At 41.6% G+C, this 24,851-nt stretch overlaps 1 protein-coding gene, 1 non-coding gene and 1 pseudogene across 7 annotated transcripts in view; 1 reads left to right on the top strand and 2 right to left on the bottom strand.

Moving 5' to 3' along the window:
- The window catches only part of KATNA1 (katanin catalytic subunit A1), a 54,345-nt gene extending 31,152 nt beyond the window's left edge, over nucleotides 1–23,193 (top strand). For 3 of the 6 annotated variants that reach the window (XM_055390823.2, XM_055390822.2, XM_055390824.2), the window contains exons 5-12: nucleotides 1,539–1,589; nucleotides 12,805–12,926; nucleotides 14,308–14,413; nucleotides 15,933–16,091; nucleotides 19,728–19,854; nucleotides 20,437–20,571; nucleotides 20,889–21,015; nucleotides 22,835–23,193. In XM_055390823.2, coding sequence (XP_055246798.1) covers nucleotides 1,539–1,589; nucleotides 12,805–12,926; nucleotides 14,308–14,413; nucleotides 15,933–16,091; nucleotides 19,728–19,854; nucleotides 20,437–20,571; nucleotides 20,889–21,015; nucleotides 22,835–23,033 — 1,026 coding nt within the window. In that variant the 3' untranslated portion in view covers nucleotides 23,034–23,193. The remainder of the gene's footprint in view (nucleotides 1–1,538; nucleotides 1,590–12,804; nucleotides 12,927–14,307; nucleotides 14,414–15,932; nucleotides 16,092–19,727; nucleotides 19,855–20,436; nucleotides 20,572–20,888; nucleotides 21,016–22,834) is intronic. The other 3 variants (XM_031012180.3, XM_031012184.2, XM_063707942.1) reach the window with 1 other exon arrangement.
- On the bottom strand, nucleotides 22,749–24,063 carry LOC134758782 (small ribosomal subunit protein uS13-like; annotated as a pseudogene).
- On the bottom strand, nucleotides 23,305–23,439 carry LOC115935159 (small nucleolar RNA SNORA2/SNORA34 family). The gene has a single exon (XR_004070859.1). It is a non-coding gene; the product is annotated as a small nucleolar RNA SNORA2/SNORA34 family (small nucleolar RNA).
- Nucleotides 24,064–24,851: the final 788 nt, after the last annotated feature.

Below are 24,851 nucleotides of genomic sequence, written 5' to 3'. Positions count from 1 at the left end.
TCTCGATCTCTTGACCTCGTGATCCGCCCGCCTCGGCCTCCCAAAGTGTTGGGATTACAGGCGTGAGCCACTGCGCCTGGCCAGTGTTTTATAGTTTTTAGTACATGTCATATATATGTCTCGTTAGATTTTATACCTAAGTATTTCATTTTTGTAATGATTGTAAAGTGATGTATTTTTAATTTCAGTCTGTATGTTAATTGTTAAGCTATAGAAATTCAACTGAGTTTTAAAAATTATTTATTTTTTAAAAGTTGTGGTAAAATATACATAACATAAAATTTACCATTTAAAATATTTCAAGTGTGCAGTTCAGTGGTATTAAGTAGTACATTCACATGTTCCACTAGTTGTGGAATCATCACTACTGTCTATCCACAGAACATTATTTATTTTTCAAAACTGAAACACTACACCCATTAAAGTCATCATTCTTATCATTCTCCCCTTCATCCCAGACCTTGGTAACCACCATTCTGTTTCTCTATGAATTTGACTATTCGAGGTACCTCATCTGAGTGGAATCATACAGTATTTTCCCTTTTTTGACTTACTTGTTTTACTTAGCATAGTGTTTTAGGGATTTTGCCATGTTGTAGTATGTCAAAATTTCCTTCCTCTTTAAGGCTGAGTGCTATTCCATTGCATATATATTTCATGCTTTATCATTCATTTGTTGATGTACACTTGGGTTGCTCTCACTGTTTGGCTTTTGTGAATAATGCTGCTTTGAATATGAGTGCACAGATATTTCTCCAAGACCCTGCTTTTAAGATTTTTGGATATATACAAGAAGTGGATTTGCTGGGTCATATGGTAATTCCATTTTTAATTTTTTTTTTAAGACAGAGTCTTGCTCTGTTTCCCAGGCTGGAGTGCAATGGCGCGATCTTGGCTCACCGCACCCTCCGCTTACCGGGTTCAAGTGATTCTCCTGCCTCAGCCTCCCAAGTGTCTGGGATTACAGGCACCCGCCACCAGGCCCGACTAATTTTTTTAGTAGAGATGGGGTTTCACCATGTTGGCCAGGCTGGTCTTGAACTCTTGACCTCAGATGATCTGCCCGCCTTGGCCTCCAAAAGTGCTGGGATTACAGGCATAAGCCACTGCATCAGGCCTCATTTTTAATTTTTTGAAGAATGACAAAACTGTTTTCCACAGTGGCTGCACCATTTTATATTCCTACTAGGATTACAGTTTCTCTACATCCTCATCAATGCTTGTTATTTTCGGGTTTCTTTGATAATAACCATGTAATTGGGTGTGAAGTAGTATCTCATTGTGGTATTGATTTGCATTTTCCCAATCATATAGTTGACATTTTTCCCAATAATATAGTTGACTTTTTTGCATATAGTAAAATGCACATAACATAAAATTTACCATTTTAACGGTTTTTAAGTGTACAGTGCAGTTGTACTAAGCGTATCAACATTGCTATGCAGCCATCACAACCATTCATTTTCAGATCTCTTCATCTTGCAAAGCTGAAACTCTGTACTCATTAAACAATAACTCACCATTCACCCTCCCTGCAGCGCCTGGCAACCACCATTCTACTTCCTCTCTCTGTGAATTCGGCTACTTATGTAAGTGGATCATATGGCATTTGTCTTTTTGTGACAGGCTTATTTATAGCCGTCCCTGCTATCTTTAGGTTACTGTTTGTGTGGAGTATCTTTTTTCATTCTTGCACTTTTAACCTGTTTGTGTGTCTAGATCTAAAGTGTCTCTTGTAGACAACATATAGTTGATTCATGTTTTTTTATTTTAAAATTTATTTTATTAATTAATTTTAGAGACAGGGTCTGACTGTGTTGCCCAGGCTGGAGTACAGTAAATATTCACAGTGTACTATATCATAATGCACTAAAGCCTCAAACTCCTGAGTTCCAGTGATCCGCCCCCCTACCCAGCCTCCCAGGTAGTTGAGACTATAGGTGCACACCCTGTCAGTTTTTTGTCCATTCTGCCAGTTTGTCTTTTGATGGGAGGGTTTAATCCATTTAAGCCAATTACTGATAAGGAGGGACTTCTGTTATTTCAGTCTTTATATGCCTATCTGTCTTTTTCCTTAATTTTCTACATTACTGGCCGGGGATGGTGCTCATGCCTGTAATCCTAGCACTTTGGGAGGCCAAGACAGGCAGATTGCCTGAGCTCAGGAGTTCGAGACCAGCATGGACAAGATGGTGAAAGCCCGTTTCTACTAAAATACAAAAAATCAGCCAGGCATGGTGGCGGGCACCTGTAATCCCAGCTACTCAGGAGGCCGAGGCATGAGAATCTCTTGAACCTGGGAGGCAGAGGTTGCAGTGAGCCAAGATTGCACCATTGCACCCCCAGCCTGGATGACAGAGCAAAACTCCATCTCAAAAAAAAAAAAAAAAAAAATCAAAACAAAAAAATAATTTTCTACATTACTGTCTTCTTTTGTGTTTAGTTGATTTTTTTTTTTTTTGAGACAGTCTTGCTCTGTCACCCAGCCTGGAGTGCAGTGACACAATCTCAGCTTACTGCAACCTCAGCCTCCCAGGTTCAAGCGATTCTCTTGCATCAGCCTCCTGCATAGCTGGAATTACAGATGTGTGTCACCACACCTGGCTAATTTTTGTATTTTTAGTAGAGATGGTTTCACCATGTTGGTCAGGCTGGTCTCGAACTCTTGACCTCAAGTGATCCACCCGCCTCACCTCCCAAAGTATTGGGATTACAGGCGTGAGCCACTGCACTAGGCCATTTAGTTGAGTTTTTGCAGTGAAATGTTTTAATTCCCTTCTTATTTTCTTTTGTGTATATTTGTATATTTTATAGCTGTTTTCTTTGTGGTCTCCATGTTTCTCAGGCTGGTATATGGTGGCAGGATCGTAGCTACTTGTAGACTCAAGTTTCTGGGCTCAAGCAATCCTCCCACCTTAGCTTCCTGAGTAGCCGGGACTACAGGTGTACACCTCCAAGCCTGGCTGATGTTTTCATCTTTTTTGTAGAGACAGGGTCTCACTGCGTTGCCCAGGCTTGTCTCAAATCCTGGCCTTAAGCAATCCTTGCATTTCAGCGTCTCAAAATACTGGGATTACAAGCATGAGCCAACCATGTGTGACTCACAGAGACTTTAAAAATTCCCGTGTGTGGTTACTTTTGAATTTCCTAGACTTTAAATGTCTATTTCCCCAAAAGGGAAAAAAGAGAAAAATGAAGGGGATGGGGGAAATAAAAGGTCGGTGGCCCTTTAACTCTCCTGAAGTTGCTTCAGCCTAAAGGGGAAGGGCTTGCAACAATGGGAGGAGGGGTGCAACCATAGCTGCCCCCTGTGACTGCAAGGTCAGAAGCCGCATTCGGCAATCAAAACACACATACCTAGTTTTTGGAGGACAGGGTCCTTTTTGACCATCCTGGCTCCTATGAACTGCCTGCAGACTACTCCAGGAGCACGTGTACAGTTGCCTACTAAGGGCTGAGTTGTTTATTCCATTTTGTGCTGCTATCACAGAATACCACAGACTGGGTAATCTATAAAGAACAGGATTTTTTTCCCTCCCAGTTCTGGAGGTTAGGAAGTCCAAGATCAGGGTGCTGGCATGTTCAGTTGTTTGGTGAGGGCTGCATCCTCTGGAGTAGAGGAACACTTTGTTCTCACATGGCTGAAGGAATAAGAGCAGGAAATCCAAATGCTGTGTGATACCTCTTTGTAAGGGCCTTAATCCCATTCATGAGGAAGGAACCCTTGTGGCATAATCCCCCCTCAAAGGCCCAACTTTTAATACTAGCACATTAGCTACTGAGTTTCAACACCTTGCTTTTGGAGGGACACATTAAAACCATAGCAGTAGCTGGGCTGAAATTAACCAGAATTAACCATAATTTGTCATTTACCATCCAGGTTTCCCCCTGGAAGTTGCAGTCCTCCCAATAGACTCCAGAGTTCCTAAATAGTTGCATCAGACAGATTCTGCAGGTGCAGTTTTTGTTTAGGTGGAGATACAGATTCTTGATGCTTCCTACTCTGTCAGTCTTCCACGATCCTGTCCCAATAATTGATTTTTATATGTTTATCTTCTATCTTGTCACCTTAATACTATGCTAGAATTGTTCATTCTAGGAGAATTTTTGTAGATTCCTTAGTATTTTCTGTGTGGACAATTATGTTATCTGCAAATATTTCTGTATTTTTGGATTTCTATGCCTTTTATTTCCTCTTCTTACCTTATTGCGTTGGCTAGAACTTCCAGTACTATGTCAAATATTTAAGAGTGACAAAGTACATGTCCTTGCTGTGTTCCTGTTCCTGATTTTAGGAGGAAAGAATTCAATGTTTCATCAGAGAGAGTATAATGTTAGCTGTAGGTGTTTTTGTAGATGTTCTTTTTTTTTTTTTTTTTTTTTTTTTTTTTGAGACGGAGTCTCGCTCTGTTGCCCAGGCTGGAGTGCAGTGGCATGATCCCCACTCACTGCAAGCTCCGCCTCCCGGGTTCATGCCATTCTCCTGCCTCAGCCTCCCGAGTAGCTGGGACTACAGGCGCCCGCCACCATGCCCAGCTGATTTTTTGTATTTTTAGTAGAGATGAGGTTTCACCGTGTTAGCCAGGATGGTTTTGTGGATACTCTTTATCAGGTTGAGGATATTCCCTTTAAATTCTATTTTTCTGAGAGCTTCTGTCCTGGATGGGTATTCAGTTTTAGCACATGCTTTTCTGCATTTGTTGCATAATCACATGGGTCTTTTTCTTTAGTCTCTTAATATAGTGGATTATATTGATTAATTTTTGAACAGTGAACTAGTCTTATGTCCCTGGAATAATTCTCACTTGGTCATGGTATGTAATTCTTTTTATATCTTGCTGAATTCTATTTGGTAATATTTTGTTAACAATTTTTGCATCTATATATTCATGAATGATACTGGTCTATAGTTTTTCCTTTGTTTTGTTTTTTGGAACTGTCTTCATCTGATTTCAGTATCAGGGTAATATAGCCTTTTATAAAATGAATTGAGAAATTTTCCTTCTGTGCTCTGGAAGAGTTTGTATAGAATTGATTTAATTCTTTTTTAAAAATGTTTTTTGAGACAGGGTCTCACTCTGTCACCCAGGCTGGAGTGCAGTAGCACGATCTTGGCTCACTGCAACCTCCGCCTCCTGGGTTCAATAGATTCTCGTGCTTCAGCTTCACGAGTAGCTGGGGTTACAGATGCGTGCCACCACGCCTGGCTAATTTTTTTGTATTTTTAGTAGAGACAGAGTTTCACCATGTTGGTCAGGCTGATCTTGAACTCCTGACCTCAGGTGATCCACCTGCCTCGGCCTCCCAAAGTGCTGGGATTATAGGTGTGAGCCACCACGCCGGGCCTTAATTCTTTTTTAAATATTTCTACAATGAAACTACCTGGGCTTGAATATTTCTTTAAAACTATGAATCACCTTCATTAATAGTTATGGTACTGTTCAGATTATCTTCTTTTATTAGGTGAGTTGTGGTAGTTTGTGATTTTCAAAGAATTAGTCCATTTAATCCAAGTTGTCAAATTTATGTATGTAGCATTTTTGTAGGATTCCTTATGCTTTTTTTTTTTTTTTTAGATGGAGTCTCGCTTTGTCGCCCAGGCTGGAGTGCAGTGGCATGATCTCGGCTCACTGCAAGCTCTGCCTCCTGGGTTCACACCATTCTCCTGCCTCAGCCTCCCTGAGTAGCTGGGACTACAGGCGCCCGCCACCACGCCCGGCTAATTTTTTGTATTTTTAGCAGTGACGGGGTTTCACCATGTTAGCCAGGATGGTCTCGATCTCCTGACCTCGTGATCCACCCACCTTGACCTCCCAAAGTGCTGGGATTACAGGCATGAGCCACCATGCCTGGCCATATTCCTTATTCTTTAAGTGCTTGCAGGTCTATAATGATAGCTCCTTTTTCATTCCTTATACCAGTAATACGTGTTCTCTGTCCTTTTTGCATTGTCAGTATTGCTAGAGGTTTGTCAATTTTTAATCTTTTTAAAAGACTCCTTTGTTTCATTGAATTTTCTCTATAGTTATTCTGTTTTTAACTTTATTGCTTTTTGCTCTTATCAATATCTTTTTTTTTCTTTTTTCTTTTTTTTTTTTTTTTGAGACAGAGTTTTGCTCTTGTTGCCCAGGCTGGAGTACGATGGCGCCATCTCAGCTCACTGCAACCACCGCCTCCCAGGTTCAAGTGATTCTCCTGCCTCAGCCTCCTGAGTAGCTGAGATTACAGGCCCCCGCCACCACGCTCAGCTGATTTTTGTATTTTTAGTAGAGACAGGGTTTCACTGTGGTGGCTAGGCTGGTCTCGAACTCCTGATCTCAGGCAATCCCTCCTGCCTTGGCCTCCCAAAGTGCTGAAATTACAGGCGTGAGCCACTGCACCTGGCCTATTATTTTCCTTTTTAGCTTTGAGTTTATTTTGTTCTTTTCTACATTCATGAGGTAAAAGCTTAAATGATTATTTGAGACTTTTTTGTTTGTTTCTGAGACGGAATCTTGCTCTGTTGCCTGGGCTGGAGTACAGTGGTGCAGTCTTGGCTCACTGCAACCACCACCTCCCAGGTTCAAGCAATTCTGCCTCAGTCTCCCAAGTAGCTGAGACTATAGGCGTGGAACACCACGCCCAGCTAGTTTTTGTATTTTTAGAAGAGACGGGGTTTTGCCACGTTGGCCAAGCTGGTCTCAAATTCCTGACCTCAGGTGATCCACCTGCTGCGGAGTCTCACTCTTATCGCCCAGGCTGGAGTGCAGTGGTGTGATCCCAAAGTGCTGGGATTACAGGTGTGAGCCACCATGCCCAGCCTGAGACTTTTTTTCTTGCCTAACATATGCATTTAGTGCTCTAAATTGCCCTCTCAGCACTGCTTTAACTGTGTCCCAGAAATTTTGATAAGTTGTATCTTTATTTTTCTTCAGGTCAGTGTGTTCTTTGATAGCCATTGAGACTTCCTCTTTGACCTGGATTATTTAATACCATCCTGTTTAGTTTCCAATTGTGTGGAGATTTTCTTGTTTTCTTCCTGTTACTGATTTCTAGTTTGAATCTTTTGTGCTTTGAGAATATACTTCATATAATTTCAATTTTTTTAAACTTGTCTAAGTTTGTTTTTGGCTTAAGATATGGTCTGTTTTGGTATATGTTCTGTGAACACTTGAAAAGAGTACGTATTTTGCTGTGGTTAGGTGGAATTTTCTATAAATGTCTGTCGGATCCTTTGGATGGTGGTGTTATTGAGCTCTATATCCTTGCTGATTTTTTTTTTTTTTTTGAGATAGGATCTCACTCTGTTGCCCAGGCTGGAGTGCAGTGGCACTGATCATAGCTCAATGCAACCTTGAACTCCTTCGGCTCAAGGGATCTTCCTGACTCAGTCTCCCAAGTAGCTGGGACTACAGATGTGTGCTACCACACCTGGCTAATTTTTTAATTTTTATTTTGTAGAGACAGGATTTTTTTTTTTTTTTTTTTTTTTTAAGACGGAGTTTCGCTCTTGTTGCCCAGGCTGGAGTGCAATGGCGTGATCTCGGCTCACCACAGCCTTCACCTCCCGGATTCAAGTGATTCTCCTGCCTCAGCCTCCCGAGTAGCTGGGATTACAGGCATGTGCTACCACACCCAGCTAATTTTGTATTTTTAGTAGAGACAGGGTTTCTCCATGTTGGTCAGGCTGGTCTCGAACTCCGACCTCAGGTGATTCGCCTGCCTCGGCCTCCCAAAGTGCTGGGATTACAGACATGAGCCACTGCACCTGGCCTATTTTTTTTTTTTTTTTTTTTTTGAGATGGAGTCTAGCTCTGTCGCCCAGGCTGAAGTGCAGTGGCACGATCTCAGCTTACTGCAACTTGTGCCTCCGGGGTTCAAGTGATTCTCCTGCCTTAGCCTCCCGAGTAGCTAGGATTACAGGTGCCCACGACCATGCCCAGCTAATTTTTGTATTTTTAGTAGAGATGGGGTTTCACTGTGTTGGCCAGGCTGGTCTCAAACTCCTGACCTTGTGACCCACCCGCCTTGGCCTCCCAAAATGCTGGGATTACAGGCCTGAGCCACCATGCCTGGCCGAGACAGGATCTTATTTTATTGCCCAAGCTGGTTCTTGAAGTCTTGAGCTCAAGCAGTCTTGCCACCTTGGCCTCCCAAAGTGCTAAGATTATAGGCGTGGGCCACGACACCTGGCCTGAGTTTTTTTCTTGAAAAAATACTTTTTTTTTTTTTCCTTAAAAAATACTATGCTACTTCCTCTGGCTTGCTTTTCTGAGAAGAAATCTGCTTTCATCCGAATTGTTTTCCCCTATAAGCAAGGTGTTGATATTCTTTCATTGCTTTCCATTTGTTCTGTGTCTTTGGTTTTCAGAAATTAAGGTATAATGTGTGTTGGCATGGAGTCTTTGGGGTGTTCTATTTGTTTCTGAGGCTATTTTTCTTCATAATGTTTCAAGTACATTCATAATTATTGAAGCATGTAAAAGGCTTTAAAATCTGTCAGGAAACTCTAACATCACTGTCATTTTGGTCTTGGCATCTGTTCATTGTCTCTTTACATTTAATTTGAGATTTTCATGGTTCTTGGTATGAGGAATTTTCTGTTGAAACCTGGACATTTTCATATTATATCATGAGACTCTAGATCTTATTTAAACCTTCTGTTTAGCTGATTTTTCCTAACATTGCTCTGGCAGAGAGATTGGGGTGCCACCGCTGCCAGGTGGGGATGGAAGTTCAGGTTCCCCAGCCAGCCTCTGTCGGCACCTGCCTAGGGGCAGAGGCCTTCTCATTACTGCTGAGCTGCGGTGGAAGTTCTCCACACGCTCTCCAGGGACACTGTGGTTGGGGAGTGGAAGTCCAGGTTCCCTCTATGATGTCCAGTGACTGTGGCAGGGAGGGGTGGGGGAGAGAACATGCAGGGGCTCTTGTTCATTTCATTTTTGGGAATGAAAGTTTCAGCTTCTTATTTAGCCTCTGATTCTACCCTGGTGGGGGTTTGAGGTAACTCACTGTAGGCTTCCAGAAGTAGAAAGTCCTAGGCCTTCCACCCTGCCTTTGCTGCCCTGGGTGGGGCCAGGGCCACAAGTCTTTGGTGGTGCTTGACTGGAGTAGAGTGTTACTGTCTAAAAGCTCTGTCTTGCTAGACTGCCCCTTCCTTGGTCCTTTACCTAGAAAGAGCAAGCTTCTGTTGGGGTGTTGTTTGTTTGTTCAAATTGGTGTATCCAGGTTGCCGGCTCTTCAGCCCCAAGTCTGGATATTTTAAAGAAAGAAAACCCAGGGAACTCACACCATGTTTGAGTTCCTTAGTGGCTCTGCTGGCTTCTTTGCACCTTTCAGAGTCCTCCTGTGTTTGTGGTATGTATAATACCCAAGGGTTTTAGCTCTGCTTAGCAGAAGAAATGCTGAAAAGTATGCTCCATCTTCCTGGAAATGAGAACCCAGCTGTCACTTTTAATTAACTCTTTTAACTGAGGTAATGGGTTTTGTATTTATAACTTTGCCAGCTTTAAAAGAACTAGTTTTTGTTTTTGTTTTTTTTGAGACGGAGTCTCACTCTGTCGCCCAGGCTGGAGTGCAGTGGCCTGATCTTGGCTTACTGCAACTTCTGCCTCCCAGGTTCAAGCGATTCTCCTGCCTCAGCCTCCCGAGCAGCTGGGATTACAGGTGTGAGCCATCACACCTGGCTAATTTTTGTATTGTTAGTAGAGACGGGGTTTCATCATGTTGGCCAGGCTGGTCTCGAACTACTGACCTAAGGTGATCTGCCTGCCTCTGCCTCCCAAAGTGCTGGGATTACAGGCGTGAGCCACTGAGCCCAGCAAAAGAACTAGTTTTAAACCCAAGGACTTATGTCCTGATTAATCCGTCTATCTGAAACTTTATTTTGAGCATGAAAAAAGGAGTCTAGGTCCCTTTGAATCCCTCAACTGTTTTTTTCCACTTCCTACTAGTTACTGTTTTCACTTAGAACAAGTTATTGTTTGTTTTTATTTGAGATGGAGTCTTGTTCTGTTGCCCAGGCTGGAGTGCAGTAGTGCAGTCTCAGCTCAGTGTAACCTCCGCCTCCTGGGTTCAAGCGATTCTCCTCTCAGCCTCTTGAGTAGCTGGGACTACAGGCATGTACCACTATGCCCAGCTAATATTTTTGTATTTTTAGTAGAGAGGGGGTTTCACCATGTTGGCCAGCTGGATCTCGAACTCCTGGCCTCAACTGATCCACCCCCCTCAGCCTAAGTGCTAGAATTATAGGCATGAGCCACTGCACCTGGCCAGGAGCAAATTATTAGATAGATGTATATCTAAAAGAAATTGTACTACTTCAACTAATTAAGTAAAATCCTATTAAATATGTCAGCATTTGAAGTTCCACAGCTTCCTTTGGCTGGCCTATTACAACACTGTTTCTTTTTTCTGCCTACTTAAATTTGTTTTGCTTTGTCTGCGAACATTCCCTTAGTACTGTGTTCTATGGGAGAAAAGAAAGAGAAAGAGAAAATGCCTTATATTTGTATCTTCCCTGGCTTACAGTATATGTTCCTGATAGTCAGGTACAGTGTCCTCTTCCTGTTCTCCATAGCTGCTAACACAGAACAGATACTTGTTAAATATCTGTAAATGAGTAACAACTTTATAAATACTTTGAAGAAAAGATTATCTTCTTCTCTTTTAAATGTTACACAGTTCTGGCCGGGTGTGGTGGCTCACCCCTGTAATCCCAGCACTTTGGGAGGCTGAGGTGGGCAAATCACCTGAGGTCAGGAGTTCAAGACCAGCCTAGCCAACATGGTGAAACCCCATCTCTACTAAAAATATAAAAAGTTAGCCAGGCATGGTGGTGCATGTCTGTAATCCCAGCTACTCGGAAGGCTGAGGCAGGAGAATTGCTTGAACCTGGGAAGCAGAGGTTGCAGTGAGCCAAGATCGTGCCACTGCACTCCAGCCTGGGCAACAAGAATGAAACTCCATCTCAAAAAAAAAAAAAAAAAAGTTACACAGTTCCTTCCTTGAATCTTTTATGCTAATATTGGAGGCTCAATACACACATTGTGGAACTGATGCTTATTTGGCCATCTAGGTTAACATTTTGAATATCATAAATATTGGTTAAGTCTGGACATTAATAATGGCATTAGACAGCACCAGTTGGCAAAGGAATCATCATGTTACGTGCAAAAAAAATGTTATGGGAATTGGGTAACAATCTTAGTACGGCAGAAAAAATGTTTATTTACCCTAATGCAGGGCTTCATAAATTTTCTTGGCCTATAATATTCATAAGTATCTTAGTAATTTTTATATAGCATCTCTAGGCCAGGATACCCATCCACTTATGAAAAATACCTATCCATTTATGAAGAAGTTAGGTTCAAACAGTTTATGTTCTAGCAGTTTAACACCTATTGGGCCCTGTTACACAGTTTCTCAAACCCTGCAGTCAGAACGGATATTCTACCCTCATTCCTCTTCCACATTGATTTTCTCTCTGTACATCTTATCACAGCAACTGCCCAAAACCCAGCTTCACAAAAATATGGCATTATTCAGGCCGGACACGGTGGCTCACACCTGTAATCCCAGCACTTTGGGAGGCCGAGGTGGGCGGATCACTTGAGGTCAGCAGTTCAAGACTAGCATGGCCAACGTGCTGAAACCCCATCTCTACTAAAAATAATTAGCCGGGCGTGGTGGTGCACACCTGTCATCCTACTCAGAAGGCTGAGACAGGAGAATTGCTTGAACCCAGGAGGTGGAGGTTGCAATGAGCCAAGATCACACTACTACACTCTAGCCTGGGCGACAGAGTGAGACTCTAGCTCAAAAATAAATAAATAAATAAATAAATAAATAAGGCATTATTGAAGAGGAGTATAGCAGTCTTATGTAGGAATCGTGAACTACCTCTAGCTAGTAGTTCACACAGTGTTCAACAGATGTTGCTGTGTTTCTTTCAAAAATTTAAACTATCCCACAATACCTCGTGAGTTTGCCATTGTGTCCTGGGTATTGAGTACATAGTTTGGGAACCGTGGCCCTAATGACTGTCATCACAGAGGATGAGAGGAATCCCATGTAAGGACTGAGATGTGTCTTTTGGAGGGTAGTGGGAATAATGAAAAGGGATATTTTTAGGAGCATTGATGAGGGACAAGTAGGTGTTTAAAGATTGAGCCATAGTCTTGGCTAAATAAGCCATCTGTCTTTAATCTTATCTCCTCTAAAGGATTGAAATACATTTTGTGTATATCTGATATTCACTTGCGACCACATTTATCTCAGTATTAATTTTTTTATGCTAGCCAGTTCACATGCATGGTCATTTTTATTTTTCTTTGATACTTTTGATGTATCAAACCGATGTTGATGTAGAAGGATGACTTAGAGTCTTTGGTCCTATCCTTGTTATTGTATTATTATTAGCCTTTTTTTTTTTTTGAGTTGGTGTCTCGGTGTGTCACCCAGGCTGGAGTGCAGTAGCATGATCTTGGCTCACTGCAAGCTCTGCCTCCCGGGTTCACACTGTTCTCCTGCCTCAGCCTCCCGAGTAGCTGGGACTACAGGTGCCGCCACCATGCCTGGCTAATTTTTTGTATTTTTAGTGGAGATGGGGTTTCACCCTGTTAGCCAGGATGGTCTCGATTTCCCGACCTCGTGATCCACCCATCTTGGCCTCCCAAAGTGCTGGGATTACAGGTGTGAGCCACTGCGCCTGGCCAAATGATGTATTAGCTTTTTAAAGGATGTCACTTGAGTCCAATCTGTGTTTCCGACTCACAGAAACAAAATAAATGAATCAAAAGCGCTTGTTTTTTTCTCTTCATGTAGAACAAATCACCTGCTGCAGTAACAGAACCAGAGACAAATAAATTTGATAGTACCGGATATGATAAAGACTTAGTAGAAGCTTTGGAAAGAGATATAATTTCTCAGAATCCCAATGTTCGATGGTAAGTTATATCACAACCAAATAATTGGGTGCTGGTGATGCTATTCGGAATGGAAAATGGAGCAAATGTGAGCATGTACTGAAGAGCAGAGCTTGAGGACAGAACCGGAGTATGTGCAGCGTGAGCATGACTTCCCTGCATTCAGCCTATTCCAATTTTTGTCTGAGAGTCTGAGGTTTTTGTTTTTGTTTTTTAGAGACAGGGTCTCACTTTATTGCCCAGGCTGGAGGACAGTGGCTCGATCATAGCTCACTGCAGGCTCAAACTCCTAGACTCAAGTGATCCTCCTGCCACAGCTTTCCAAGTAGCTAGGACCACAGGTGCACACCACCACATCTAGCTAATTTTAAAAAATGTTTTGTAGAGATGGAGTCTTGATCAGGCTGGTCTTGAGCTCCTGGGTTCAAGTGATCCTCCTGCCTCAGCCTCCCAAAGTGCTAGGATTACAGTCATGAGCCTTTGCACCTGGCCAAGGCAATGATTTGTATGTATGTGTGTTGCTTATTATCTATAGCATCCTAGAAATGTTGCTTTTATTTTCTTTTAGAGCAGTGGTTCTCAACTTGATTAATATTACATGTAATCAAAGATCTGTAATGTATTACAATGAGTTATAAAAGTTAACTTTTCCACAAAGTTAGGTATATTATGTTTATATTTCTGTTAAAACCTTAATGATTATTAGGTATGGGTTTGAATGATATTAAAAAATATTGGGGACATTAATATTTTATACAATGAAAATACTTTTTTTAACAGAAATTGCCACATGTAGCAGTAGTAGTAGGTATTCTAGTGGTTGGAGATGACTTTATAGTAATCTCTGTGATACTCTTTAACCTTGGCATCTACCTCTTAATAAAGCTGGAGGCAAAGCAGCTATGTTGTAGCCTGTCTCTGCTTTATACGATTTTTATTCTTTATGCTTTTTTTTAGTTTTAAAAAACATGGGCTCATTGTTTCTAAATCATGGAGATTATGGAATGAGGACCATAAGAGCAGGAGTTTAAAATGAGATGACACATAACCGTGAAGAGTGTGCCTGTAGACTGTGTTCTCATGATCCAGGCTAAAAACTGTCAACCACCAATAACTGAAGAAAAGGTTGTGCTCTTTATATATCTGCTGGTTGACATGGTGGGCCTCGTCGCAGTGTGTTAGTCCACCCGTGTTCTGAGAGAGGCTCACCATTCTGTCAGCAGCGTATATATCTGCTGGTTGACATGGTGGGCCTCATCACGTGCATTAGTTCACCCGGGCTCAGAGAGAAGCTCACCATTCTGTCAGCAGTGCAACATCATGTGCTTCCAGTGGTTCTCAAGAGTGACTGCATAGACATGTATCATCTAAAGGGTTGTTAATAAAATGTCTTCTCTTTCAGGGATGATATCGCTGATTTAGTAGAAGCTAAAAAGTTGCTTAAGGAAGCCGTAGTGTTACCAATGTGGATGCCCGAATTCTTTAAGGGCATTAGGAGACCATGGAAAGTAAGTTTATTACTGTGATGGCATTGTCAAAGTAAATGGCAGCATGTTGATACAGAGAGCCAATATTTATCTATATTGGGAAAAGTGGAGGGAGAAAGTGGAGTCAGGAAATGTTTAAATTAAAAGGTATATGTTGTGCTACTGAGAATTTTGTTAGACCAGAAGCTATTACAAGATTCCTAGAATAAGAAATACATACAATGTGATCTTTGGAAAGTTGAATACACAGCATTAAAATTTAGAATTTGGCCGGGCGTGGTGGCTCACGCCTGTAATCCCAGCACTTTAGGAGGCCGAGGCGGGTGGATCACCTGAGGTCAGGAGTTCAAGACCAGCCTGACCAACATGGAGAAACCCCGTCTCTACTAAAAATACAAAACTAGCCGGGCGTGGTTGTGCGTGCCTGTAATCCCAGCTATCCAGGAGGCTGAGGCAGGAGAATTGCCTGAACCTGGGAGGTGGAGGTTGTGGTGAGCTGAGATCACGCCATTGCACTCCAGCCTGGGCAACAAGAGCGAAACTCTGTCTCAAAAAAAAAAAAAAAAAAAAAAATTAGAATTCACCCCATTTAGAATGAGCTCATATTTGCAAATATGACCTAGTCAGCTAATGCAGAAACACTCCATTTTATATGTCATGTTGCATGATTGTAACCTGTATTTTGGGGATTGTCCTCAATAAATTAATGAGAAATATCTGCATGTGATAAATACTTTTTAAAGTCATGGGCTGATCTAAAAAAAGACCATCAAAAAAGCTTTTCTTGGATTTGGAAAACACACTGATAGGTAACTCTGCATGTATGAATAGTTGTAAAAATCCTTTATACATTAAGTGATAAGCAAGATACAAAATGATAGATATACTTTGAATAAATTATATATATATGTATTTTGTTTGTTTTGTTTTGAGACGGAGTCTCGCTCTGTCGCCAGGCTGGAGTGCAGTGTGATCTTGCCTCACTGCAATCTCCGCCTAACGGGTTGAAGTGATTCCCCTGCCTCAGCCTCCCGAGTAGCTGGGATTACAGGCATGTACCACCACGCCCAGCTAACTTTTTTTGTATTTTAGTAGAAACGGGGTTTTACCATGTTGGCCAGGATGGTCCCGATCTCCTGACCTCGTGATCTGCCTGCCGCGGCCTCTCAAAGTGCTGGGATTACAGGTGTGAGCCACCATGGCTGGCCGAATAAGTTATATTTTTAAACAACCTAATTTGTCTGAGCAAAAGGACAATCAGGATATAAATCCAGATGCTAATGGTACCTCTGTTAGGGTGTTGATATTATAGACTACTTTTTCTCATCTTTGAGTTCCAAATTTTTCATAATGTGGTTATCTTCTTTTTTAATGGGAAGAGTAAATTTGTGACAAAGTATCCTCCTGTTTATCTGTTTGTCTTTTATTTGTCTTGATATTATATATAAGTTGGTCGAAATTTGCTACTTAGTAATGACACTTTTATGAATTAGAACAATGGCAGATAAATCCTCTGCTGAGGCTATTATATTCGCAACAGGGAGTACTGATGGTCGGCCCACCTGGCACGGGGAAGACGCTCCTCGCTAAAGCAGTAGCTACAGAATGCAAGACAACATTCTTCAATGTCTCTTCATCAACTCTGACTTCCAAATACAGAGGAGAATCTGAGAAGCTTGTTCGTCTTCTGTTTGAAATGGTGAATGTTTGAGACAGCTCTAATGATTCTTTACCTCTCTAAAAGGGCAGAAAGTGAGCTGTAACTATCTCCAGTATATGGAATAGTTAGGCAGGATGCCATTTTGCCCAGAGTATGAGTCCTGTGCCCTTAAAGCTAGCTTTCTTTACAAACATGAATAATTAGAGTTTCTCTGTCTCTTTTTCTCCAGATGTAGATCCAAATCTACCATTTTTTTTTTTTTTTTTTTTGAGACGGAGTCTTGCTTTGTCGCCCAGGCTGGAGTGCAGTGGCGCGATCTCGGCTCACTGCAAGCTCCACCTCCCGGGTTCACGCCATTCTCCTGCCTCAGCCTCCCGAGTAGCTGGGACTACAGGCGCCCACTACCACGCCCGGCTAATTTTTTGTATTTTTTAGTAGAGACGGGGTTTCACCGTGTTAGCCAGGATGGTCTCGATCTCCTGACCTCGTGATCCGCCCGCCTCGGCCTCCCAAAGTGCTGGGATTACAGGCGTGAGCCACCGCGCCCGGCCTTAAATCTACCAGTTTTGGGGCATGCTCACATTATGGGATCTGCATTACTAATCTTCTGTAGGAATCTGAAATTATTATGTTTTTTAAATCAATAGGTTTAGTTATAATATGATAACCACAGTATTGTAACAATGATGCCAAAAGGTGAGAATCATAATTTATTGTGGAACTTAGGTCACCTCCGATCTATTAACTGCACCAAATGCCTTCATTTTAATGACCTAATCTTTGGATTAGGTTCTTTCTTCCACCAATACAAATCAGTACCAATAGAAGAAATGTAATTCAACAAGTTCTGGTAGAGTGTTTAGATTGAATTCCACAGCCTTTTAAACTGCAGACTTTGTTAAGCTTCACTGATTACCTCACTCTTGCCTCTAAGAAACAGAGTAGTTTTATGTAATTAGGATAGAGTTATGCTATTAGTGACAAAGACGTGAATCTTCTTTTTTTTGAAATGGGTTCTCAGTCTTGCCAGGCTTGTATGCAGGAGCATGGTCACAACTCGCTGCATCCGTGACCTCCCAGGCTCAAGTGCTCCTCCCGTCTAAGCCTCCCAAGTAGCTGGGACGATGGACATGAGCCACCACACTCAGCTCATTTTTTTTTTCTTTTTTACAGATGGGGTCTTGCTGTGTTGCCCAGGCTGATCTTGAACTCCTGGGTTCAAGTGATCCTCTTGCTTCAGACTCCCAAAGTGCTAGATTTACAGGCATGGGTCACCAATCCTGGTCAAGACATGAATTCTATTTTTTTAGACAGGGTCTCATTCTGTCACCTAGGCTGGAGTGCAGTGTTGCAATCTCGGCTCACAGCAGCCTTCACCTCCTAGCCTCAAGCGATCCTCCCACCTTAGCCTCCTGAGTAGCTGGGATTACACATGTGCACTACCATGCCTGGCTAATTTTTGTATTTTTAGTAGAGATGAGGTTTTGCCATGTTGACCAGGCTGGTCTTGAACTCCTGACCTCAGGTGATCTGCCCACCTTGGCCTCCCAAAGTGTTAGGATTATAGGTGTGAGCCACTGCGCCTGGCCTTTTTTGATTTTTTTGTAGAGATGAAGTCTCACTACGTTGCCCAGGCAGTCTAGAACTCCTGGCCTAACACTCCTCTTGCCTAGACCCCATAGAGTGCTAGGATTACAGGCAAGAGCCATTGTGTTCAGCTTTTTTTTTTTTTTTTTTTTTTTTTTTTTTTTTTTTTAAGATAAGCTGTCACTATATTGTGCAGGTTGTAGTGCAGTGGTTATTCACAGGCACAATCGTAGCATACTGCATCCTCCTCTCTCAGCATCCCAAGTAGCTGGGACTTCAGGCGTGTACCACTGCACTCAGCTTTCAAGCCTTATTTTTATTGTCCTTAGGGTAATGAACTCTCAGCAAAGTTAGCCCTCATTTTGTCATAGTTCCAGCAAAAGTCCAAAGATTAATATTTGGCCTGTTTTGAGTTTCATACCTATGCCGAAACTCCTTGTTTTTGGTCAGAGAATTGGAGTGCTCTGATTGGCCAGGCCTGAATAAAACCCCTGGAGTTCCAAGTAAAGTTCGCCTCTTTTGAAGTAGTGGAATAGGAATGAAGGAGGGGCCCGGCATGGTGGCTCATGCCTGTAATTCCCACACTTTGGGAGGTCGAGGCGGGCAGATCACTTGAGGTCAGGAGTTCGAGACCAGCCTGGCCAACATGATGAAACCCCGTCTCTACTAAAAATACAAAAATTAGCCAGGTGTGGTGGCGTGCACCTGTAATCCCAGCTACTTGGGAGGCTGAGGCAGGAGAATTGCTTGAACCGGGGTGGCAGAGGTTGCAGTGAGAGAGAGAGGAGAGAGGAGAGAGAGAGAGAGAGAGAGAGGAGAGAGGAGAGAGAGAGAGGAGAGGAGAGAGAGGAGAGAGAGAGAGAGAAGGAAGGAAGGAAAGAAAGAAAGAGGGATGATTTGCAAATGAGAAAGAGGCTTCTCTTAGCAGAAGTGTGCTGTGCAGGGAGAACCAATTGGTGTCCTCTACTGTACCTTCCTGGGCCAGCTAAACCCAGGACACATAGCCTTTACTTGAAGTCAGATCATTCTACATACCCTCAGTATGTGGGAAGAATCAGTCTAGTCACTTTTGCTTGGTGTGGCAACAGACTGAAATTTAATTTTTGTTGATGTAGGTGCTTTTGATAGATGGTTCCTAAAATTTTAGTTGAGAATTTTCTTGGATGTTTTAATGATGATTAAGTTCACTCTTTCCCTTTCTCCATTTGTTGAAAAAGTACAAAAATATTTATACATAAAGACCCAAGTATTGACTCTCTTTAAAGATGAAATTATCCCACTAGGTACAGTGGCTCATTGTAATCCTAGCATTTTGGGAGGCCGAGGCAGGAAGATTGCTTGAGTCTAGGAGTTTGAGACCAGCCTGGGCAACATAGTAAGACACCATCTCTACCAAAAATATAAAAATAAGCCTGGTGTGGTGGCACACACCTGTAGTCCTAGCTACTCGGGAGGTTGAGGTGAGAGGATTGCTTGAGCCCAGGAGCTCAAGGTTGAAGTGAGCCAAAATCATATCACTGCACTCCAGCCTGGATGACAGAGCAAAACCTTGCCTCTTAAAAATAAATAAATAAATAAAAAACGGTTCATTAGAAGCCATATTTTAGCTGTTCTAATTCTATCCCATCTCCCCAGTATTAGCATGAGAGAAAGATGCACAGTGTGGCAGGCTCCTTAGCTGTTTTGTTGTTTTCTTTCTTTCCTCTTGTTTTAGAGACAGGTTCTCACTCTGTCACCCAGTCTGGAATACAGTGGTGTGGTGTGATCATAGCTCACTGCAGCCTTGAACTCCTGGGCTCAAGGGATCCTCTCACCTGGCCTCCTGAGTAGCTGGGACTCAGACACGTGTAACCACACTCAACTAATATTTTAATTTTCTGTAGAGATGGAGTCTTGCTTTGTTGCCCAGGCTGGTCTCGAACTCTTGGGCTCAATCCATCCTCCTGCCTCACCCTCCCAGTGTTGGGATTACAGGCGTGAGCCACTGTGCCCAGCCTCCCTCAGCTATTTTCTGATTGCTAATCTGTAGATTATTTTAAAATGAAATAATAGCTTAATAGCTTGGTATTGCATGGTTTCTTCCTTTAGGCTCGATTTTATTCTCCAGCCACCATATTTATTGATGAGATAGACTCCATCTGTAGTCGCCGAGGGACTTCTGAAGAACATGAAGCAAGCAGAAGGGTGAAAGCGGAGCTGCTGGTTCAGATGGATGGTATCTGTGTTTAGCTTGAGTTGAACAGGGACGGGAGGTTGTTAGGTGTGGTGTCTCCAGTTCCAGTCGGTCAAACTTTACTCATAGTGCTAACCCAAGCTTTTAATAGGTATTCTTAACTTCAGATGGACTAGAGTGGGTGGCAAGTAGTTCCTGATAGTGATAGTAATAGATTTGGTACACTGACAGTGGTGACAAGTCAGAATTAATGGCCACCCACAGGGCACCCTTTTGGTATATACAACTATCTTACTTTAGCTATGAAATTGAAATAAAAATGAATGCAGATAAATTGGCCTTAGAGTTTATGTATGCTTTGAAAAAGATTTAAAATTGTTATGTATTTGAGATCTGGCTTTTCGATTAAATCTATTTTGAGTCATATATTTGCATACTACAGAACTCATTTTCTTTGGATTACAAATTCACATAGGTACCGGTTAACCTAAGTCTTAAGGAGGCCTTACGACTGTGCTTCCTTGTATTGTTGTACTAAATAATTGTTGATCTTTAAATAGCTGAGCTTCATTTGGTATAATCCAACTTCATATCTTTTTCACTCTCTCCTTACCCTTATTTTAGGTGTTGGAGGTGCTTCTGAAAATGATGACCCTTCCAAAATGGTTATGGTTCTGGCAGCTACTAATTTTCCCTGGGATATAGATGAGGCTTTAAGACGACGCCTTGAGAAACGAATCTATATTCCTTTGCCATCAGGTATCTTCCTTTCAATCTTGTCAGAAAGCCTGTTAACTTTCATGTAGTTTTGTTTAGAGAATTTAAAATTTGTTATTAACTAACTTTCTGGAAGAGATACATGAGGAGTATCTTCCTTTACAGTACTAGTTTGGCTATATGCCTTAATACTAAATAGTAAGGAATTAAAAAGTAAAGAATGGCTCTTTACTTAATTATCTCTTCTTAGAGATCCAATTCTTACTGGAAGACAACATCTCACACAAAGAAGATTTGAGACAATAGTATACTATGTTTATGCTGCAGGCTTACATTTTAAAATTTGTTTCTACCATTAGCAAAAGGCAGGGAGGAGCTATTACGAATAAGTCTACGTGAGCTGGAATTGGCTGATGATGTTGACCTTGCAAGTATAGCAGAAAACATGGAAGGTTATTCAGGTGCGGACATTACCAACGTGTGCAGGTATGAATTATCATGGAAGCATAGGTTTTTGTAAGCATAAACTTCTAGTATGAAGTTTTTTGGTTTTGTTTTTTGAGACACAGTCTCGCTCTGTTGCCTAGACTGGAGAGTAGAGGCGCAGTCACAGCTTACTGCAGCCTGAAACTCCTGGGCTCAAGTGATCCTCTGACGTGAAGTTTTTATGCTGAATTAAGACAGATCAATATCTTGTTGGTGGCTCACGCCTGTAATCTCAGCACTTTGGGAGGCCAAGTGGGAGATCACTTGAGCCCAGGAGTTTGACTGGCCTGGGTAACATAGCAAGACCTCATATCCATGAAAAAAATTTTAAAAATTAGCCGGGCATGGTGGTTCCCACCTGCTCAGGAAGCTGAGGCAGGAGGATCTCTTGAGCCCAGGAGTTTGAGGCTGCAGTGAGCCATGATTATGCCACTGCACCCCAGCCTAGGCGACAAAGCAAGACCCTGTGTCCAAAGGAAAAAAAAAAAGATGAATAAAGACCCACATTCCAGTTTTGTTTTGTTTTTTGAGACGGAGTCTCGCTCTGTCACCCAGGCTGGAGTGCAGTGGTCCGATCTCAGCTCACTGCAACCTTTGCCTCCTGGGTTCAAGTGATTCTTGTGCCTCAGCCTCCCGAGTAGCTGGGATTACAGGCATGTGCCACCACACCCGGCTAATTTTTGTATTTTTAGTAGAGACGGCGTTTCACCATGTTGGCCAGGCTGGTGTCAAACTCCTGACCTCAAGTGATCCGCCTGCCTCAGCCTCCCAAAATGCTAAGATTACAGGCGTGAGCCACCATGCCCGGCCCCACATACATTTTGTAGTCAGGGTCACAAATTCTGGTTTTGTTGGTGTTAGCAGGTGCTGGTAAGATATCTGGTATCTTTCATGTCAGTGAAGAGTCTACAGTTCATTTGAAAGCTACAAGTTCAAGAAGCTAATGTTAGGATAAATTGTGTAAAATAGAAAATCAGTAATTGTCTTGGATTCAATAAATTGTTGGTGCCTTTGTTCACTATATTATAAAATACGAAATGATTGTGAAATATATTGACCTGGCATATGCACAGAATACAGTCTCATTCTCAGTGAACTTATCCTAAATGTGACAGAATAGCAGTAAAAAGAAAAAAAGAATGTCTTTAATCCAGCTGGTTCAAGTAGGTTTTGTCCTAATCTAAGTATTAGTAGAGACACTTAATTAACCAGGGGCTTGACTGCGCTCATTTCCTCCTCTCTAAAGTGAGCATACCACACAGGGTTCTGAGGATTAAAGCTAAAGTGTATACATCAAATAGCTATATTGCTATCCCTTTGCATAAATGGTGGCTGCTATTAAGGATAAAACTTGGTAAAAGGCAAGAGCTGTTTGAATCTGAAGTTTTTTTTTTTTTTAAACACAAATGAGAAAAGGAGAAACCCTGAACTTACCTAGCTTTTCCTCTACATGGAGAAAATATTTAATTTTCTTGTTAACAGTTTCTCTTCTGACTCTGTGATGCTTATTCTTCATTTTATTGAATAGTTATAATGAAATTCAAATTGCTAGCTTTAACCCCACTTTTACTTTTTCTGGGATTTTATATTCAGTATTAATTATTTAAATTAGCATCCTTTTTCATTACAGAAGATTTAACTGCTTAAAAAACACAACAGGCTTTGTATTCCAATAAGTTTCTATACAATACTACATATATATATGTAATATAATTAGAGAATGCTACAACAGATCAATTGAAAATTTTTCTATTAACAGGTTTTCATTTAACCAAAGTAACATTGTGTGTGTTGTTGTTGTTTTTAACTTAAAACCTAGGGATGCGTCCTTGATGGCAATGAGAAGGCGCATTGAAGGTTTGACTCCAGAGGAAATCCGAAATCTTTCCAAAGAAGAAATGCACATGCCTACAACTATGGAGGATTTCGAGATGGCTTTAAAAAAGGTTTCTAAGTCAGTGTCTGCTGCAGACATTGAAAGATATGAGAAATGGATATTTGAGTTTGGATCATGCTAAATTCTCACATGTAAACTGTGAGAAATGTGCCTTAAGTGTTTGAATATTAAATGTAGTAATTCATTGTACTGAGTGCTATATTTTTTTAACTTTCATAATGGTAAGTTTTTTTTAAAAACCCTTATGATTCTGAATAAAGGCAATATTTTTAAGCTGAAAATTTGTTTTACTTTAGCATTACTAGATTTCTGTTATTTCACTGACCACAAATGTTACTTAGCTTGGAAAGCTGTCTTTTCTTTTTTTTCTTTGCTTTTTCTATTTTTTTCAAGACTGTTTCTTCTAGCTGAACTGGCCATTCATACTGGGATTAGTCAACAGAACATAAGAAAGACATCAATCTTGGCTCTTGTTTGAAACCAATAGCTACAATGGCAAACCATCACCTTTCTTGATTCAGGGCCTAGGAAAGCTGACTTTATATGCACTTTTTTTTTTTTTTTTTTTTTTGGTATATAAACTATTTATTAACAGACAAGGCCTACAGACTTATTTCTTCTTAGACACACCCACGGTGCGGCCACGGCAGCCTGTGGTCTTGGTGTGCTGGCCTTGGACATGAAGGCCCCAGAAGTGACACAGCCCTCTACGGGCCCGAATCTTTTTCAGTCGCTCCAGGTCTTCACAGAGCTTGTTGTCCAGACCATTGGCTAGGACCTGGCTATACTTTCCATCCTTCTGTCTGTTCAAGAACCAGTCTGGCATCTTGTACTAGTGTGGATTCTGCATAATGGTGATCACATGTTCCACCTCATCCTCAGTGAGTTCTCCCGCCCTCTTGGTGAGGTCAATGTCTGCTTTCCTCAACACCACATGAGCATATCTTCGGCCCACACCCTTAATGGCAGTGATGGCGAAGGCTATTTTCCGCCACTCATCAATGTTGGTGTTGAGTACTCGCAAAATATGCTGGGACTTTTCAGGGATCACTAGAGACATGGCGGCAGCACAAGTGGCGGCATGTAGGCCTCCTGTGGAAGAGAGCTATATGCACTTCTAACTTGGCATCTTCTCTCCTACTGTTTGCTGCTGTTACTCCTAGGAAGAAAAAAATTGGCTCTAGCTCCAGTTAACCTTACCCATTGCCTCTGGGCGCCAGCGGATAACTGAAAATCCCTGAACATTTTTACACAGTAGCTAATTAAAGCATGAGCCAAGCCCAGTATGTCTTCCTTCCCACCTGGTGTTATGGTAGCTTCCCTTCACCTCCTGGGAGAGTTTTAAAGACACATTTTACTTTGCATTTTAAAAAGAAAAAATAAAATTCTTACTTGACTTCTATTTTGCTTATATAAGAGGCTGCACTATAGGCAAATAGGCATTTCTAAACCTGTGCTGCTCACAGTACTCTAATCACTCATTAACTCATGCATACTAAACATAGCTAAAGTATTAATGGTATGAGTTAATAAGTGAATAAAAGTTAATGGTATAAAATTTTAGATAAGATTTCCATGTGTGACTACTTAGAAGAAAATAACTTACCATGTTATCCCAACCATAGAAAACAGAGCCTCAGGAGATTGCGGACCTTGCTGTGGTCCCAAGTCTTATTGAGAAAGACAGAAGCCCGGATAGGGATCTTCTGACTGCAGAGCCTACACTCTCCAATAGACCATGTAGCCTCCTAAAGTTTTTTCTTCACTAGAATCTGTAAGCTTATGGTTAATAGATAAAATAAGACCATGTCATCATTTGGAGTTAGAACTGGTGCTTTCTAATGACTTAGGGAATGAGAAAGGGTGTAAAGAACAAGTGTTACTAGCTGGTAACTCAAGGATCAAATTGTAAGTTGCAGATTATTATTTTCAGCAGTAT

Source organism: Gorilla gorilla, chromosome 5 (assembly GCF_029281585.2).
Source record: "Gorilla gorilla gorilla isolate KB3781 chromosome 5, NHGRI_mGorGor1-v2.1_pri, whole genome shotgun sequence".
NCBI classification, from domain to species: domain Eukaryota; kingdom Metazoa; phylum Chordata; class Mammalia; order Primates; family Hominidae; genus Gorilla; species Gorilla gorilla.
Note: the sequence above shows the minus strand (reverse complement) of the source record. Positions and strands in the feature narration are given on the sequence as shown.